The sequence below is a fragment of the Ictalurus furcatus genome, chromosome 15 (assembly GCF_023375685.1).
Source record: "Ictalurus furcatus strain D&B chromosome 15, Billie_1.0, whole genome shotgun sequence".
Lineage (NCBI taxonomy): Eukaryota > Metazoa > Chordata > Actinopteri > Siluriformes > Ictaluridae > Ictalurus > Ictalurus furcatus.
The window spans coordinates 22811017-22828043 of NC_071269.1; the positions used below are offsets into that span (position 1 = coordinate 22811017).

The 17027-nt window shown below is 41.2% G+C and overlaps 1 protein-coding gene across 3 annotated transcripts; it reads left to right on the top strand.

Moving 5' to 3' along the window:
• The first annotated feature begins 71 nt into the window (after positions 1-71).
• Positions 72-15511, top strand: fbxo25 (F-box protein 25). Of its 3 annotated transcripts, none has more exons than XM_053643033.1 (11): positions 72-269; positions 559-674; positions 4484-4587; positions 6230-6279; positions 6381-6473; positions 6563-6656; positions 7489-7673; positions 10162-10344; positions 11650-11793; positions 13458-13484; positions 14808-15511. In XM_053643033.1, the coding sequence occupies exons 2-11, from the start codon at positions 559-561 to the stop codon at positions 14895-14897; spliced, it is 1086 nt and encodes a 361-aa protein (XP_053499008.1). In that variant the 5' UTR covers positions 72-269; the 3' UTR covers positions 14898-15511. The 3 variants fall into 3 exon arrangements, with proteins under 3 accessions (XP_053499008.1, XP_053499007.1, XP_053499009.1); XM_053643032.1 differs by having other exon boundaries at positions 73-372; XM_053643034.1 differs by lacking the exon at positions 13458-13484 and having other exon boundaries at positions 74-372.
• Positions 15512-17027: the final 1516 nt, after the last annotated feature.

Genomic DNA, 17027 nt, shown 5'->3' on the forward strand with positions numbered 1-17027 from the left:
AAAACACTGGAAACATGTGCGGCTCTTAGTCACGTGTCGCCTAGCCGCCTTAACAAAACACAGAGGCGACAACTGAGAATGACTGACATCTTCAGGAGCCAATCAGAGCAAAGAATTCCGGGTAGCAACAAAAACAAACACAGACGCGTCGACCAATCAGGAAGCGCGCTGAGGCGTTCCACACCCCCCTGTACAGACTGTTTACTTCCGTCAATATTAGAGGGAAGAGAGAAGAAATTTCGTCCAGCAACAAAGGAGAACGAATCGCGGTGCGGAAAGTTCAATCGTTCAGCTGTTGTTAGATGTAATGCATGTTTGTCCTGACTAAGCGTTGTCAGTCGTGTATTTTCGAGCTTTTACCTCTTCATAAAGGTCTGTATTTTAATTGGTTTACATGAAGATAGTCGTGCATTAAGCCTAAATCAGCTGTGTTATGTAAACAAACAACAGCATCAACATTTACACAGCTGGACAGATGCTTCTTCTTTCCTTTTTGTCATCTGTCAACACGTCTTTTCGTGTCATTTCTATTTGTGTTGTCTCTGTATAATCTTGAAGATGCCATTCTTGGGCCAAGACTGGAGATCTCCTGGCTGGAGTTGGATCAAAACCGAGGATGGATGGAAACCCTTTGAGTTTTTTGGGGCTCACAGTAAAGAATTTCAGCTGGAAGAGTAAGACTCCTACTTATTTTGCCGTTGCTATTTCTTTGGTGCACAGAATGAATTATTATTATTATTATTATTATTATTATTATTATTATTATTTGACATGTATAAAGAAGGAAGAGAGCCTGAAATGGGCTCACTGTATTTACATGACCTTACTGTCAAGTGGAGGAAAAAGTACTGCACTGTATCTTTTCTCATCACAGTAAATGTACCTCATTTCTTTTCATCATATCTTTTATATAATAATATGAATGTAGCATACCTTCAAATGGTAAAATGATTTAAGGTACGTAATCGGATCTTGAAGTCTAGACTTTTTTTTTTTTTCATCCGATACTCATCCTAAAGGTGTGAGTATCAACTGCTATCGATACCCATCTGATAGTTTGTTACTAAGCTCTAAAATTATTTTATCACCCGAAGCGTTTCACTTAAAAATCCGAGTATAAGTATAAACATAATAAAATCAATCCTAACAACAACAACAACAAAAAAATACAGTGAATATAAACATTTCTGGTATGTTTTATATATATATGTGCACATGTGTGTATGTATGTGTGTGTATATATATGTGTGTGTGTGTGTGTATGTTTAAAAAACTGTTTTTTAAAAAGCTCCTTTAGTAAAAAATCCTGAAGTACTTCCACACAACTGACATTAAAGCACCGATTATGGTTTTGAAACGTGTCTAATTTTGTTTTAAATGTCTCGTACGATAGATTTACATGCATCCAAGGTCAAAAAAAAACTTGCTCATAATTTAAATTGCAGCATTACCGTTTTTCCGCCCGGTGTCACAAACGACTCGTTCAATGATCCGCTCTAAATGATTCGTTCTAAACTCCTCCTTTCAGAGAGCATACTCTGCTCTGACTGGTCAGATGTACCGCTGTCGGCGTGTTTCAAAAAGGAAACGCCCACTACCGTAACGAGTTTCAGCTCCGTCTGTCAGCGAGCGGCCGATGAAGACCAGAGGCGGGGTTATTTGTTACAAACCTACGTAGGTTAGTACAGGAAGTAAAGTCTGGAATCACTAACGAGTCGTTTCAGCTGTTCAGAATCGATTCATTCTTTTGGGAGTCGATAACTCTGTTTGTCGTGCGCTTCGATTTGTGAAACTTTGCAGACGGTTTTACATTCACAAACAGCTCTATAACACACTACATGAAAGGTCATATTTTAGAAAAACCATAATAGGTGCACAGTAAAGCAACTTCCATACATGCTGCTTTGCTGTTGTTGTTGTTGTTGTTATCGCATGATTTAGTTTAACCTGCTGTACGCTGTTGCGCTACAAGAAATTCTTTGATATATGTCATGATATATATGTTACAGCCTTGGATCGATTTCGTCTTATGTTCTCCAATATCTGATTGACCTAGTTTTTCAGGTCCTGGTGCATTTCTGTTAAGGATCACTATTGTACCTTTAATTAGTTTTTAGAGTAGATTACATTACATGCACCATTGCAGGTAAAAACAAACATACTAAAGGTATGAAAAATGTACGTTTAAGGAGACCATGGCATCGTCTAGGAAAGGTAAAGTTAAGGTACAGTACCCTTTTTTTTTTGCTCAGGAATTAGGCAGACACTTTTATATAAAGCGACATCTAATTAAAAGAGGATCTTACTATGACATCATCTCTTCAGTTACTGTTTTATCAGGCATGGAGAACAAAATGGACTCTGACCCATCGTACAATTGATTCAGCATCCTTATAAAACGATATAAAGCGATAAAACGACGTTCATCTCCTGCTGAGATCCAGCCACTTTCCTACAAACAATAGTTAAAGAGTAGGACGTGTGTATGCATGTATACAAATATGGATTCACGTATCATGCAAAGTGCTTTCGTGTACAATCAGCCGGGACAGACTTGACCATGGCGTAATAACCCATAATTACAGCTCAGAAATGGAGGTCAGGTTGCATGTGGGCTATGTGAAAGAGCGTACACACAGAGGAAGTGGGGAGGTTTTTGACACGTGGACATGCCTATATTCGGCATGCTGATGAGTATTCTTGTTTTCCCTTTTTACCACAAACACGCCCACATGTTCTTACGCTGTGTTTCATTTCACTGCACATGTTAATGTTTAGTTCCAGCAGAACAAATTAGACTTCCTTATTCAGTTGGGTTTGATTTGTATAGCTCTAGACATTGTCACAGAGCAGAAACCTGACAGTGGAAAGGAGAACCTCTCGATTTAAGAGATGATGAGGAAGAAATCTTGGAGGAAACCGACTCAAAATGGAACCTGGCCTGTTCTGGGTGTCACCGGATACTCTTCTACAGCTGTAGACTACAAAGTCAGACCGCACTAAGTCTGTTCGTTATGAGCAAACTGTGAATAAGAGTCCTGGGATGAGCACAGGACAGAATTTATGATTGCAGCAGACTTTCTTAGGTACAAATCGACAGATAAAATTGTCCACTGAAGCACGGGTGGGACTTGACGCTGTTTTTTGGGAAGTGCAAATAGACCCTCCAGTACATTATGTTACACGCTTTACAATGTCACCGATTGTAACAATTCTAACATGTAACAATGTGCCAGAAAAGCAGCTCTAAAGGTCCAGGCTTGGTTCGAGGAAACATCCGTCTGTAGCTAGTGAGCTAAATGTATTCTGTGACTATGATGTCACTATACAGTGCTCTCAGGGCCTGTGTACTTTTTCGTGTCATTAAGAGTATTAAGAAAAAAAAAAAACCCACAAAAGATAGTTTGATTATTGTTTCAAAATCCGGACAAGAAAGGAAAAGTCTGTTTTTTTTTTTTTTTTTTTTAAATTTTATTAAATTTTTTTATTATCCAAAACAGCAGATACAACATTTTGAAAAAGTAAGCAGGTAGAAAATATAAATATTTACGCATAGAATTATTCATCGTCTTCTCAACGGGACTATTATTGTTTCAGAATATGAACTGGTTTGAAAGCCATAGCTAAAGCTAGCTAAAAGCTAGATTTATTGGCTGGCCTTGAGCTAAAGATTTACACCCACTCGGGCTTCTCAAAATCGGACACTTTTACTGTCTTAGCTTCTTTTACGACTTAATTTTTTAAAAATGTTGTTTTTTGTTTCAAAGGAGAACGGTGGCTTAGTGGTTAGCATGTTTGTCTCGCACCTCCAGTGTTGGTGCTTGGAGTCCTGCCTCTTTTAAAGACGATAGTAAAAAGACAATTTTTTTCCATTGTTGGTCTTTATTTGGTTTTATTCTGTTTTATATTTTACTTTTCTTTACTCTCTTCAGCACTTTGGTCAGCTTTGCTGTGTTAAATGTGCTATATAAATAAAATTTACTTACTTACTTACTTACTTACTTACTTACTTACTCTTCCCTATGTGCGCAGAGTTTGCATGCTCTCCCCGTGCTTCCAGGGTTTCCTCCAGGTTTCCTCCCCGAGTCCAAAGACATGCGTTGTAGGCTGATCGGCATTTCCATAATTGTCTGTGTCCATAATTGTGCCCTGCGATGGGTTGGCACCCTGTCTAGGATGTCCCCCGCCTTGTGCCGAGTTCCCTGAGATAGGCTCCAGGCTCCCCACGACCCTGTGTAGTATGGAAGCGGTATGGAAAGTGGATGGATGGATGGATGGATGTCAAGTTTTATTTTTGTACCTCTGGGTTTTAAAATAATAGTCAATAATGACAGGAATTGAACATACATCAACATACATTTTTTCCTTTTGACTTCAGTGAGTAACTGAGACTGATCTGCTGCCTGTACTCCAAATCCTGTTCATTTTCATTTTTCACATCCATTACTGTCTTGATTTGTTTTTTCTCCCCGCTTTACTACAGACTCGACAATGAAAACAAAGAGAACTTATATGCAGGAAATGTGTGTGAAGTAGCTGCCAAGAAAAGGAAAAAGGACTACATCAACAACAACACCAAATCACAGTGTAAGTACCATCTGTCAGTGTAAACCAGCGAAACCTCTCTTAGTATAAGAATAGTATAAGAAATCTCCAGTTCTCGCATGAGTTTTTATACCATTTATGGTAAAGCCAGATAGCAGATGAGCGATGGCCGAGTGCCGGGGCACGCTCACCACTTTAATCTGCTCGCATAGCAGTTTGGAATGAAAAAATTTGAACCTGCCTACAAGAACACAGCTACTACTTGCCCTCAATATCTCAGGATCTCAGTATCTCCATATCTCAGGCATGGGATGGAACAGCTCGTACAGCTGCGCCACTTACAACCTGCGCACTTGATATAATTGGTTGCATTTGGACATTTTTGGCTCAGATTCCATCTGACATTTGGCTGCAAACGAAACACTTTGCCATTGCCACAGCTTCCCCATATTTGGCCTGGAATCATCTGCTATCCCATCGGTGAGATTCCCGAAAGGCATGCAGACATACCGGCAATTTTTTTTAGCTACACCGTGTGATACAATTTAAATAAACAAATAGTTCTCGTGAAAAATTCATACAATTTTTCAGAAAAATACAGAACACCTTTTCCATGCGACATCATGTTGAGCATCGACAATACAAGTCCTCCTGTTTCTATAGAAACGATCATTCCCTTAGCAGCCTCTGTTTGTTTCTCTTTCTTGACATTATTATGACAAAAACAAACACACAGCTTGTGATAACCGGAAAGTCCTAAAGACTTTCCTTACTGGCTGTAAGAAAGAAAAAAAAAAAAAACGCTCACACTGGAGACTCCTTCCATAAATGTTGTAAACGTCTTCTTATAGAAAACGTCCATCACATCCGCCATACTAGGCCCTGGGTGTTAGTCATTACTACGGAAACCATAACGTGCGTATTAATATAAACCCGGGATTCACGTTACAGCCAGAATTATAGTCCGAGCCGCTGTTATGGAACATGAATCGACACCTTCTGACCAATCAGATTCGAGAATACAACCTCACTGTGATTCTGAACAGGATGATCAGTGTGAATATCTAATGCAGTTCCCGAAGGGCTGCACTGAATCTTTAAACAACAATTTATACTGATAATCATGTTGAAAAGTTTACACCCCCCCCCGGTTCTTAAGGCATCGTGTTGCCTTCTTGAGCATCAGTGAATGTTTGGACCGTTTGTAATAGTCGTGTACGAGTCCCTCGGTCGTCCTCGGAGTGGAAATACGGATCTGAACATCGTATAGTCGTTGTTGGAAAGGGGTCAGATATGCAGAAGATGCTGGAAAAGTAAAGCATGTACAGGACTTGGAGGATTTATCACAAAACATAAAAACAATCATGTCGTTGTTTAAACTTATGACCTTAACTGTATATTGTATGTGTGTGCAGTATTAGTCTCTTTTATGACTTCGGATCTGCGTTTACGATATCAAAGTCGAAATCAAGTCCTAGTCATAGCACAACTTCTACTCGGTAAAATAACAAAAACAATCCTGCAGCCATTTCTGTTCAGCGTTTGCTGTTTGCACTACGCATGTATCTAAAACCTTTACACGGCTCGTTTTCTCGTCAAAATCACCACCGCGCCCCAGCATTCACTGATGCACTTCATACCCCAATCAGCAGCGTAATCACCGTATGAATCTGTTTGTGTTTAGTTCTGTACAAGGAGCGCTGGATCTACGTTCAGAAAGAGAGCACGCGAGAGGTGAGCCGTCCGTTCCACACGGCACTCTTCCTTCCTAAAGGTCGGTAAACGACCATAAACGTGACGGCTGTGTTTTATTTTGTGTGTGTATGGTGTTCTAGAGACATGGCTACTGTACGCTAGGGGAAGCTTTCAACAGGCTGGACTTTTCCAGCGCCATCCAGGACGTGCGTAGATTCGACTACGTGGTGAAAGTACGACGTTCTGCTTCGTTTCTAACTAGAACGCTCCTTTCCACGAGGCGTCGTCTCTCACGCACTGACTCGTTTCTGTCTCTCTCTAGCTGCTGCATCTAATCGCCAAGTCCCAGCTGACGTCTTTGAGCGGAGCCGCTCAGAAAAACTACTTCAACGTGCTGGAGAAGATCGTGAGGAAGGGTGAGAGACCGGCCAGAACGCAGGCTTTCCTTTTAATCTGTACATCTCTTTCCAAGGATCAGAAAGCAGTTCTTTTTCATTCGGATAGATACAAATATTTTACATTCCTGCTCAGGCGTCCTATGCGCCCCTCTTTAGGTTCGAACTTAATGAAAGAAAGGTTTATAGGGTTCTTTACATATGATAGGCTGCTCTGCTTAGAGGAAGCCTAGAGCATCATGTGTATATTTATCTCTAGTGTTTTCAGGGCATCCTTCTGCTTTGCTGTGTGATTTTGTTTCCTGTGGATTTTGCAGGAAAAATAAACACTTCCTACACATAAAAATCCCCCATTCTTCGAAAAACCCAGGCCTAGCGGCGGCTATCTTTCGGTGTGATGAATTCTGTTCAGGAATTAAGACCTGTTGGGAAAATGTATAGGTGTACTTAATTAAAATCACATTGTAATTGAAAAAAAAAAGAAAACAACATCATCGCCCAGTTAAGCATTTCTTAAAATAATGTTTTCTCATTGGAAGAACTTAGCGTGATATTGTGTCGCGTTGTATAATAGGGGAGAACTGGATGGTGCGCGGAAACCGGCCAAGATTAAATTAAGGAGAAAATACAAAAAAAAAAGAAAGAAAAAAAAATCTCCAAATATTTCTAAAGCAAATAACGAAACCCTCACCCTCTAACTCCATATTTAATCTCATCTTCTTTAAAGCAGAGTTTTGTATACTGTTCCAACCACAATGTAGATCTTGCAATGCTTGTTGTTTATTTTTTCTAATTTAACGTGGTTTTTTTGTTGTTGTTTTTTTGAATTTTTTTTTTTTTTAAATGGACTTAGCTCTGGACGATCAGCAGAACCCACGGCTGATTAAAGCCTTACTGCAGGACCTCAGCTCAGTCCTTGGGACTCTCATCCGTGAAGTGGGAAAGTCTGTACTTGTGGGCAACATCAACATCTGGCACTGCCGCCTGGAAACCATTCATAACTGGCAACAACAGCTCAACAATTTACAGATCCCTAAGGTTTTAAGTGTGTGTGTGTGTGTGTGTGTGTGTTGACGTGGTGAACTTATCCGAACAGTCTGAGCAGGATTTCATTTTGAATGATTGTTGCCCATCCTGACTTTGTTAAGGAAGTTAACTTAATCGCTAGAGGTCGACCGATTGATCGGTTTTGCCGGAATCGATCAGCTCCGAAAACCGATTGGCGGAACTTTTTGACAAAAATCCACGCTGATAGGTTGCGTCCTATGCGGGAGCGGCTGAGAAGAGTCTTCTGTCACTATACGGTACGAGAGCGACCTCTAGAGGCGAAATTAAATCTGTCACTGACAAGAAACACATAATCACTTATAAATTTGATTTGTTATTTGAAGTGTTTTTTTTGGTTCAGTTAGGATGTATATCTTTTAATAGGGGTTCAAGCCCCAAAGGGCTGAAACCCTACTGTAATTGTAAGGATTTTATTATTATTATTTTTCTGCACAAAAACCGATTGTGTAGAATCAAACCACGAGTCGTAAAGAGCTGAAACTTTGAGGGAAGGTAGTCCCCCAGTGTACCACAGCGACGCAAAGTTCCGGCCCGATCAGCCAGATGATGGCGCTGTAGTGAGCACTTTTATAAAAATGGCCATAACTTTTGAACCATTTCGAACAGATTCGAACAAAAGGTATATATTTTCCACCATCTTGGATTTTTCATAAAACCTACTTTTGCGAATATGAGTAAAAAAAAAACAACAACATGAAAATGGCTGTATAAATGGTGTGTAAATGACTGCATATTATCCAGAATTTCAGACATACATATATTCTTTGTATCATACATTAGATCTCCTCGTTCTGAACAACTTTGCCTCTAAGACCACTGCTGTCAATCAAATCGTTGGTTAAATATTTGAGATTATTTAAAAAACCTAGTTTTGCGAACTAGTCCTAGGTTGAAATACTTCTATTGCAGGATTCTTTGGACGCCTTAGATCAATAATTATATAAAAATAAACGTTTTGATTTACCCTCGCAAGGGCACATCAAAAAGTGGGCGTGGCCACTTTGACTTAAATGGCTATAACTCTTGAACAGAAAGAGATATTTTCACCAAACTTTGGATAGTAATGTATGGGCTCAAACTGAGGACAGAAGTAAAAAAAAAAAAACTAAGTGTGACCAGTTGGTGGCGCTACAACAGAACAAAACATGGAATTGGCACTAAATGTGGAACCATAGGTCCAATAGACTTGATAAATACATTTTGCAAGAATTGTCCTTGTCCACGGTCAAATCAGCGTATATACGAGTACAATTGTGAATCTTGAAAAACATGGCCGCCATAAATCAATCAATGTCCAGCGGCTATTAGACGAGCTTAACGAAGGCCGATATTTCTTAAAACGATCTTGTTTTTTCTTTGACTCAGGTGCTTATATGCAATATTAATTCATATTTTTTAACGTCTTTAAGGTCCCTAAACGGCTTGAACCCCGATAATTGCTGCTTGCAGCTATATTTTACTTTAATACTTATTAATAGTTAATATATATTAAATGTTTATGTATTTATTTCATTTAAAAAGTAAAATACATTTCCTTGGTACTGTTTTGATTTTTGTAATAAAGTTCAGCAATATTTTACTTTTAACAATTTTATGGATCCATTTTAAAAACTATCGGTTGATTAATCGTTTATCGGCAGGTACTGAGCAACTTCGTTATCGGTATCTGTAAAATCTATCGGTCGACCTCTATTAATCATTTTTCACTTCTTTGGCTCGGTGTACTACTTATCATAAATCACTGGATTTAATTACACAGTATTGTGCATATAATAAATGTTGTCATGTTAGCATTTACTTTGGCTCTTAACTTGGCTAGCTGCTTAAAGTTCGGGATTTTTGGAAGGAGTCTCCAGTGTCAGCGCTTGCAATTTTTGCAATTCTTGACAAGTTGCTGTGGGGTAAGATAGATAAAACATCTTAGGACATGTTGTTATTGGAAAACAATCAACTTGGGGTTGGTAATGGTAATCCCATTTCTCGTTGCCTCGCTGTGTTTTATTTCTTACATCGTGGGTTCCGGTCATGTCGAATTTCCTGCCCGGTTAAAAGTTTTCCCAACTCGTAATTACCAGTTTTGCGATAGCGTGACATCACGTTATAAACGCACGCAACCAAAACAATTACAGCAGCTTCTATAGTGGAAATATTTAGGCATGTAATGTCAGGATTGTACACTCCCTATCGTTATCTAGTATCGACAGTATCATGAATAGTTTAGCATTGAGAGTTTTGTGAGTGAGCGTTTCCATAGAAACGAGGGAAACGTTCAGGTACTTGTAAACATCGGAGTCATCATCTTGTAATCATCGTAATTACAGGTTTGCTAATCTCAGTGCAGTCGTGTATTTTCGTCGCTGGATTGTTTAGCTTAATGCTGTTGAACTCCGTATTTGTTTATCTTCTTATATTAGCGAATACGTTGCGTTAATACTAACAACACTCCTTCCGCTTCCAGCGGATCTCCAACGGCATGACACTGAGCGACCTTCCACTACACATGCAGAACAACATCCTGTACAAGTTCAGCGATGCCTGTGACATCATCAACCTGGGACAGGCCACGCCCACACTGCACATGCTCAGCGAGGACCGGCAGCTGTGGAAGAAGCTGTGCCAGTTCCACTTTGCCGAGAAACAGGTGAAAGAGAGGGCATGAGGAGATTTTTTTTTCTCTTCATTTCCCTTTTCATGATCAAGAGCTCAGAGACAAATAAAGGGTGACGGGAACAAAAAGATATTAAGTCATGTGTTGGTGTAGTAGCAGAGGCGAAAAGCAAGAATTCGAAGGTTTAGTGTGGAAGCAGTTTTTCTTTAGTTCTGCCGAATAGTAGAGAACCGGTCACATGACCCAGTGTGGAGGCATGAATTGTTTTGCAGGCGCTGTAGTAAAGTTGTTATGACGGCACCGTAAATAGACGTTAAGTGGTCACTTAGCGTTTGTTCCTGTTGACATTCTTTTCTCGTTTAGTTAAAAAGAAATATCTTGATACGTATCGTATCACGTGACAGGATATTTTTGCCATACTTCCCAACTCTTAAAATGACTGTAGAGCCACTACAAATACATATGATTTTTTTTTTTTCCTCTCTGGAAAGGAATAAAATACTCGGGATGTGGGATGTTCTAGGAAGTTAACGAGTGGTGTGATGTGGCCCGACTCAAAACGTTCCGGTTACCACCATGGAGATGATTATTTTACAGCATGTTCTGAACTGTTTTGAAATTTTGCGCTTGGTTTAAAAAAAAAATCAAATAAAAAAAATAATAAATAAAGACATACTTTTGTCTATTTATAGCTACATTTAACATTGTGGAATGTTTGCGAAACAAGTTAGTTCCTGTTATCACTTTCATCTATAAACACTCGTTCCCTCACTGATCTCTCCTTTATCCTCTCTTGGTTTTAATAAGACATAAAGTGCAGCTTGTCTTATTACAGAAAGCCCCAAACCCCAACGTCTTTTCTGTCAAAAACATAAACGTACAGCTTTACCTCTGACTCTGACTGCGCCAACACTGCAGACTCCTTCTGTAAACGTCAAATAAGCGTTTTTTTTTAACGCGTTTAGGTGGCGCATCTACTGTACAATCCCCTGTGAATTAGTTGTTACTATAGAAACAGTAACATAATAGAACGAGCGCGTTGATTTAAACCTGTGATTTGCCTCGTAGCCGGAACTACTATGAGAGCTGATCTTAGAGAAGACTAATCACCACCCTTTTGACTTGAGCAGTGCTGCGGCGTGACGGTTTACTCAGTGTGTCCTTTATGGAACTTCTCATCGGTGCTGTGTTGGTGATGTTGTTCTGACTAAATCCACAGAATGGCAGTGTAGGTGAAAAGTCGGCGGCGTGATGAGTTTCAGGAGCGATGCTGTGTTTGTCAGTGGCACTGTGTCTGCTAAATGCCATAAACGTGTGTGTGTGTTTGTGTGTGCGCAGTTCTGCAGGCACTTGATTATGTCAGAGAAAGGCCACGTGGACTGGAAGCTGATGTTCTTCACGCTGCAGAAGTACTACCCAAAGAAGGAGCAGTACGGCGACACGCTCCACTTCTGCAGACACTGTAGCATCCTCTTCTGGAAGGTAAACTCTCAGACACTGGGAACGACTCGCAAGGTGTCGTCAGATCTTTACACAGGACGCACTGCTTTAAGCCATAAAGGTCCTGATGGAGATCGGCAGGCAGTGATGAATGAGGCTTTTTTGCGAGAAGTATATCAAGCTTCTGGGGTAACTTCCAAAGATTTATTCACAAGTTTAATTATATACACCGATCAGCAATAACGTTGAAACCACTGACAGGTGAAGTGAATAACATTGATTATCTCGTTACAGTGGCACCTGTCAAGGGGGTGGGATATATTAGGCAGAGCGTGAACAGTCAGTTCTCGAAGTTGATGTGTTGGAAGCAGGAAAAATGGGCGAGTGTAAGGATCTGAGCGACTTTGACAAGGGCCAGATTGTGATGGCTGGATGAGTGGGTCAGAGCATCTTCAAAACGGCAGGTCTTGTGAGGTGTTCCCAGTGTGCAGTGGTTAGTACCTAGTCCAAGAAAGAAGGTCTGATGAATCACGTTTTCTTTTACATCATGTGGACGGCTGGGTGTGTGTGTGTATGTGTCACTTACCTGGGGAAGAGATGGCACCAGGATGCACTATGGGACGAAGGCAAGCTGGCGGAGGAAGTGTGATGCCCTGGGTAATGTTCTGCTGGGAAACCTTGGGTCCTGGCATTCATCTGGAGGTTACTTTGACACATACTACCTACCTAAACATGGTTGCAGACCAAGTACACCCCTTCATGGCAACGGTATACCCTAATCACAGTGGCCTCTTTCAGCAGGATAATGCGTCCTGCTACACTGCAAAAACTGTTCAGGAACGGTTTGAGGAACATGACAAAGGTGTTGACTCGGCCTCCGAATTCCTCAGATCTCAGTCCGATTGAGCATCTGTGGGATGTGCTGGACAAACAAGTCCGATCCATGGACGCCCCACCTTGCATCTTGGTGCCAGATACCACAGCACACCTTCAGAGGTCTTGTGGAGTCCATGCCTCGACACGTCAGAGCTGTTTTGGTGGCACAAGGAGGACCTACACAATATATTAGGCAGATGGTTTTAAAGTTATGGCTGATCGGTGTACAGGTTACTTGTGAGCAGGGCCTGACTGATATATCGGTTAGCTCATGAACTTGTTTTGAATGCCCTCTCTGAGTACTATTTTTTTTTTCTGCATTTGTGGAAGAGGGCAGTTTAAAAATTTTTTGAATGATAATACGTTGAACTCTACAAAGATGGTTTCCATTTTGGAGAAACGGTTCCAAGCAGAACTAAAGAACCCTCGGGGAACCTTCCCAGCACTCCATATCCTCCAAAGTACTTTACATTTGCTCGTATACTAGTGCTTGTTACTGACTTGTTTTCAACCTCGAAAGAAATCAATTGAGGCTGGTAAGGGAACGACTGTTTACAGCTGCTATAACGTAATTAATAACAATAACTAACTCGTCTTGTGGACATTCCACAGCATTAAATGTTACTATAAATGGTTTAAAGAAAGTATGATGGGTTGTTCATTAACAAATAAAAAATTGCTGTGATATAAGCATATTAAAACACTTTCGGAGGTGCTACAATGCTAAAATTCTACAATGCTCTCCTCTGTGACCTTTAACCTTTGCCCTTTTTTTTTGCTCCGCTGCTGGTTTGCTTTACCGTCCCACCCCGGCTTCTTCCCTCCTAAAGGACCGACACGTGGCTTTGCTCTTGAAGGTACAGGCTTAAAGGAGTCATCATTCACTTTGTGTTTGTGTTCATTTCTTCTGTCCTGCACTGACTCTCCTGTCCACCCATCCTCTCCTTTGTTTCATTTTTCTCCGATCGTGCTCTCGACACTTCGTCCGAACCCGAGGCCTCTCGCACATCCTCGTTTAGCATTCTCATTCGCTGTCGTGTTATTGTGGGACCCCTTTGGTGATACTTTAATTCCAGTCCACCGTGTCTGTTCTTACTCTGCAATAACGCATGCTTGATGTAACATTCCCTCTGTGGATAGACTGGAAAGAGTTCGCACTGTTGTCAGGAGGTCGCAAGTTCAAATGCAACCGCAATCGGTGACTAGGACCAAATTTAGCCGTGCTCTCTGGGTGGGACGAAAGGCATTGTCGCTCTCCCCTGTCAATCACAGCAACACTAACTGTGAGCTCATGGGTGCGGAAGAGGGTAGATAGCGCCTCCCTCCGAGTGCGTTACGCCGCCGTGACGCAGCATGAACGGCTCGGAGGAAGCAGATCTTAGCTGTCGGATTGATGGAGTAGAAATAGGGAAAAAACATGGGGACACGGCGCTCTTTACGTTTTTACTTTTCCATTCTGATGACATTAAAGCTAACTCATTAATTGGGTCCGGTTGTGAATTGTGATCGGTTGCCACATGTTTCATTTTAGTCACAATTTTTATACAACAGCAGTTCACTATTCTAATTGCTTGGAAGGTCTGGAATCGTTTTCCATAACAGCAGCTCTGACAGTAGTTCCAGCTATTCCTCATGGAGCTTAAAAAACAGATTAGGAAACATGTCATCGTCGATACGGGAACGTTTTCTGTGAGGAGACGTTTATTTCGCATTAGGGGAAGGCGTCTCCAGTGTCAGTGCTTCGTACCTGGAGCCTATCCCAAGGAACTCGGGGCACCCTGGATAGGGTGCCAACCCATTGCGGGACACAATCACACACCCATTCGCACACTACGAACAATTCGGAAATGCCGGTCGGTCTACAATGCGTGACTTTGGACTGGGCAAGGAAAGCGGAGTACCCTGAGGAAACCCCAAAAGTACAGGGAGAACATGCAACTCCAAAGCCACTGTGCCTTCCTGTTTATGTCTTATTAAGTTAAAAAGAGAAGCTGGTGATGGAATGAATGTTTATCGCTCCTGTAGCGTGACTACACGTTTAATGGACATTAAATGTAACTCTAAATGGACAAAAAGTATGATGTGTGTCATCCATAGTCTCCTTCTCCCAAATTCAAATGAAATTCATGTTAAGTCTGTACTTCTCTCTCTCTCTCTCTCTCTCTCTCTCTCTCTCTCAGGACTCGGGACACCCCTGCACGTCCAACGACCCCGACAGCTGCCTCACCCCCGTCTCACCCCAGCACTTCATAGACCTCTTCAGGTTCTGAAGTTCACACCATCTGCCGCACCGTGAAGGACTGACTCCATAAACACCCGAGTTCTCACTCCTGACTCTGATTTCCTTTTTTTTTCCTGACTCCAAACTGTGCTCTTCTCCTCCACCCCGGGAGCGAGCCGACATCCTCTTCCCGTTCCGTGTTTGCCGTTATTGAACGAGTGGCGTTCTTCTTTTCATCATCCCAAACTTTTAAGGGCTTACTAATTCTAAAGATGTCACGCCGTTTGTGTTTTCTTGTTTCTCGTCGTGCTTGTTTCGTTTTATAATCTCGCTATGTTCAGTGCTGGTCTGTGGAATAGTTGGGGTGGAGTTAATAAAGAGGCTTTGCTGCATGCTACAGTGAGGGAGGGACAGGAAGAATACGGAAAACCGGCGGGAGAAATAGAACGAGGCGTTTTACGGTAACCGAATGCATGTTGACGTAGCCGTAGGGTCGAGTTTAGGGTCCTTGTTATTTTGTTGCGTTGTGCATTTATCCCGACGTGTATTGACACTAAAGTGTACATTTGCACCAGTTGCTTTTTGGCATATCAAACAGTGACTTTTTAATGATAGACTTTTCTCAAATCAGAAAGAAAAGAAAAAAAAAAAGAATTATGTAAGCATTGCTATTTATGAGCGGACGTATTTTATATCCTTTCTTTTGCACTTTGTAATATTCCTTTAATATTCCTGGAACGTATATGTAACGGATGAAGTTGGCCAAGAAGTGATGGTACCGATAAAGATTTGCTGAAAAAGATGAAAAACCTATGATGATTAAACCTTTTCTTGAGGAAAATGAATCTCGTTGTTGAGTTGAATTGTGTTAGCAGGAGACAGAAATCTTATAGCGCCGCATGCTAGTGTTATTTAATACGCGTGCTGGAAAGCCAGTGAGTGTTTTCACACCTGACTCAAATCTTCAACTAATTGGTAATTACATCCTTCACATTTATTCACAGATGCTTTTAGACCAAAGCGACTTTACAAGTGAGGCAGAATGATTCTTCTGTTGAGGTGTGTACAGCAGTGTGTGGTGATGGGGTGACGGTTAACTACACGACTACACAAAGATGGCGCTGTGCCGGGATCAGCCTGTAACAGCAGCTATGTCGTTTTACCTTTTACATTAAGTCCAAAAGGCTTATAGACACACATTAGCAATTTATTCTGGTGGATGTACTAATTAACTGGCGTTAATGTCTTGGTATACTTTAATCAAAAATGCTTGAACGCTTGGAAATGCCATGGAAGCCTCGTCAACATATGAGATGTTTATTTGGGTTTAAATTCATTAGTAACCGGTTCTTCTTGATCAGGGTTTGTTTTTTAATTAAATCAGATTAAACTTTCATGTCTTTCTTTGCCAAACAGCTCACGAGTGTCCTCTGCTTACTGGAAAAAAAAAATTTGGACCCGTGGAAAACAGCAGAGTCTTGGCTCCCAAGCAACTCGTTGCTATTTTGTTAGCAACGAGTCGTTTGGGAGCTGAAAGAGTTAGATCCCAAGTGACTCAGCTCACCAATAAGAACCGGCTCACTCGGCACGTGAACGGCTCACTGCTATTTTGTTCTAAATCGGACAACTCTGTGAGACAAGCCAAATGATTCGACTCACTGAAAGAGAGTCAACTCTAAGGGTCTCAAGCAACTCATTGCCATTTGTTCTAAATCCAACAATTGCTTATGAGCGGAAAGAGTCAACTCTAATTGGTGAGCAGAGTCGTTGGTGATTTAATGACTCTGCTCACCGATAAGAATCGACTCGTTTGGCTCCCGAGCGGGTCATTTGCTATTTTGTTCTAAACTGGAAACCTGTTTATGACTTGAAAGAGTTGACCGTAGTTGGAGACCCGAGTCGTTGCGGAGACGAATGACTTGACTCTTTCAGCTCCCAGGTGACTCAGCTCACCAATAAGAAACGACTCATTTGGCAACCAAGTGGCTCATTGCTATTTTGTTCTAAACCAGACAACTTGGTGATATGAGCCAAATGATTCAACTCACTGAAAAGTCGACTCTTTTGGCTCCCAAGCAACTCATTACCATTTTGTTCTAAACCGGACAACTGCTTAGGACTTGAAAGAGTCGACTATAATCCGTGAGCCGAAAGAGTTGATTATAATTGGTGCGCCAAA

Excerpts from the sequence above, each read along its gene's own strand:
- fbxo25 (XM_053643033.1), top strand. The coding sequence starts at position 559 with ATGCCATTCTTGGGCCAAGACTGGAGATCTCCTGGCTGGAGTTGGATC. Across the intron at positions 6,474-6,562 it reads GATTCGACTACGTGGTGAAA|CTGCTGCATCTAATCGCCAA; the intron begins GTACGACGTTCT and ends GTCTCTCTCTAG. Across the intron at positions 13,485-14,807 it reads ACGTGGCTTTGCTCTTGAAG|GACTCGGGACACCCCTGCAC; the intron begins GTACAGGCTTAA and ends TCTCTCTCTCAG.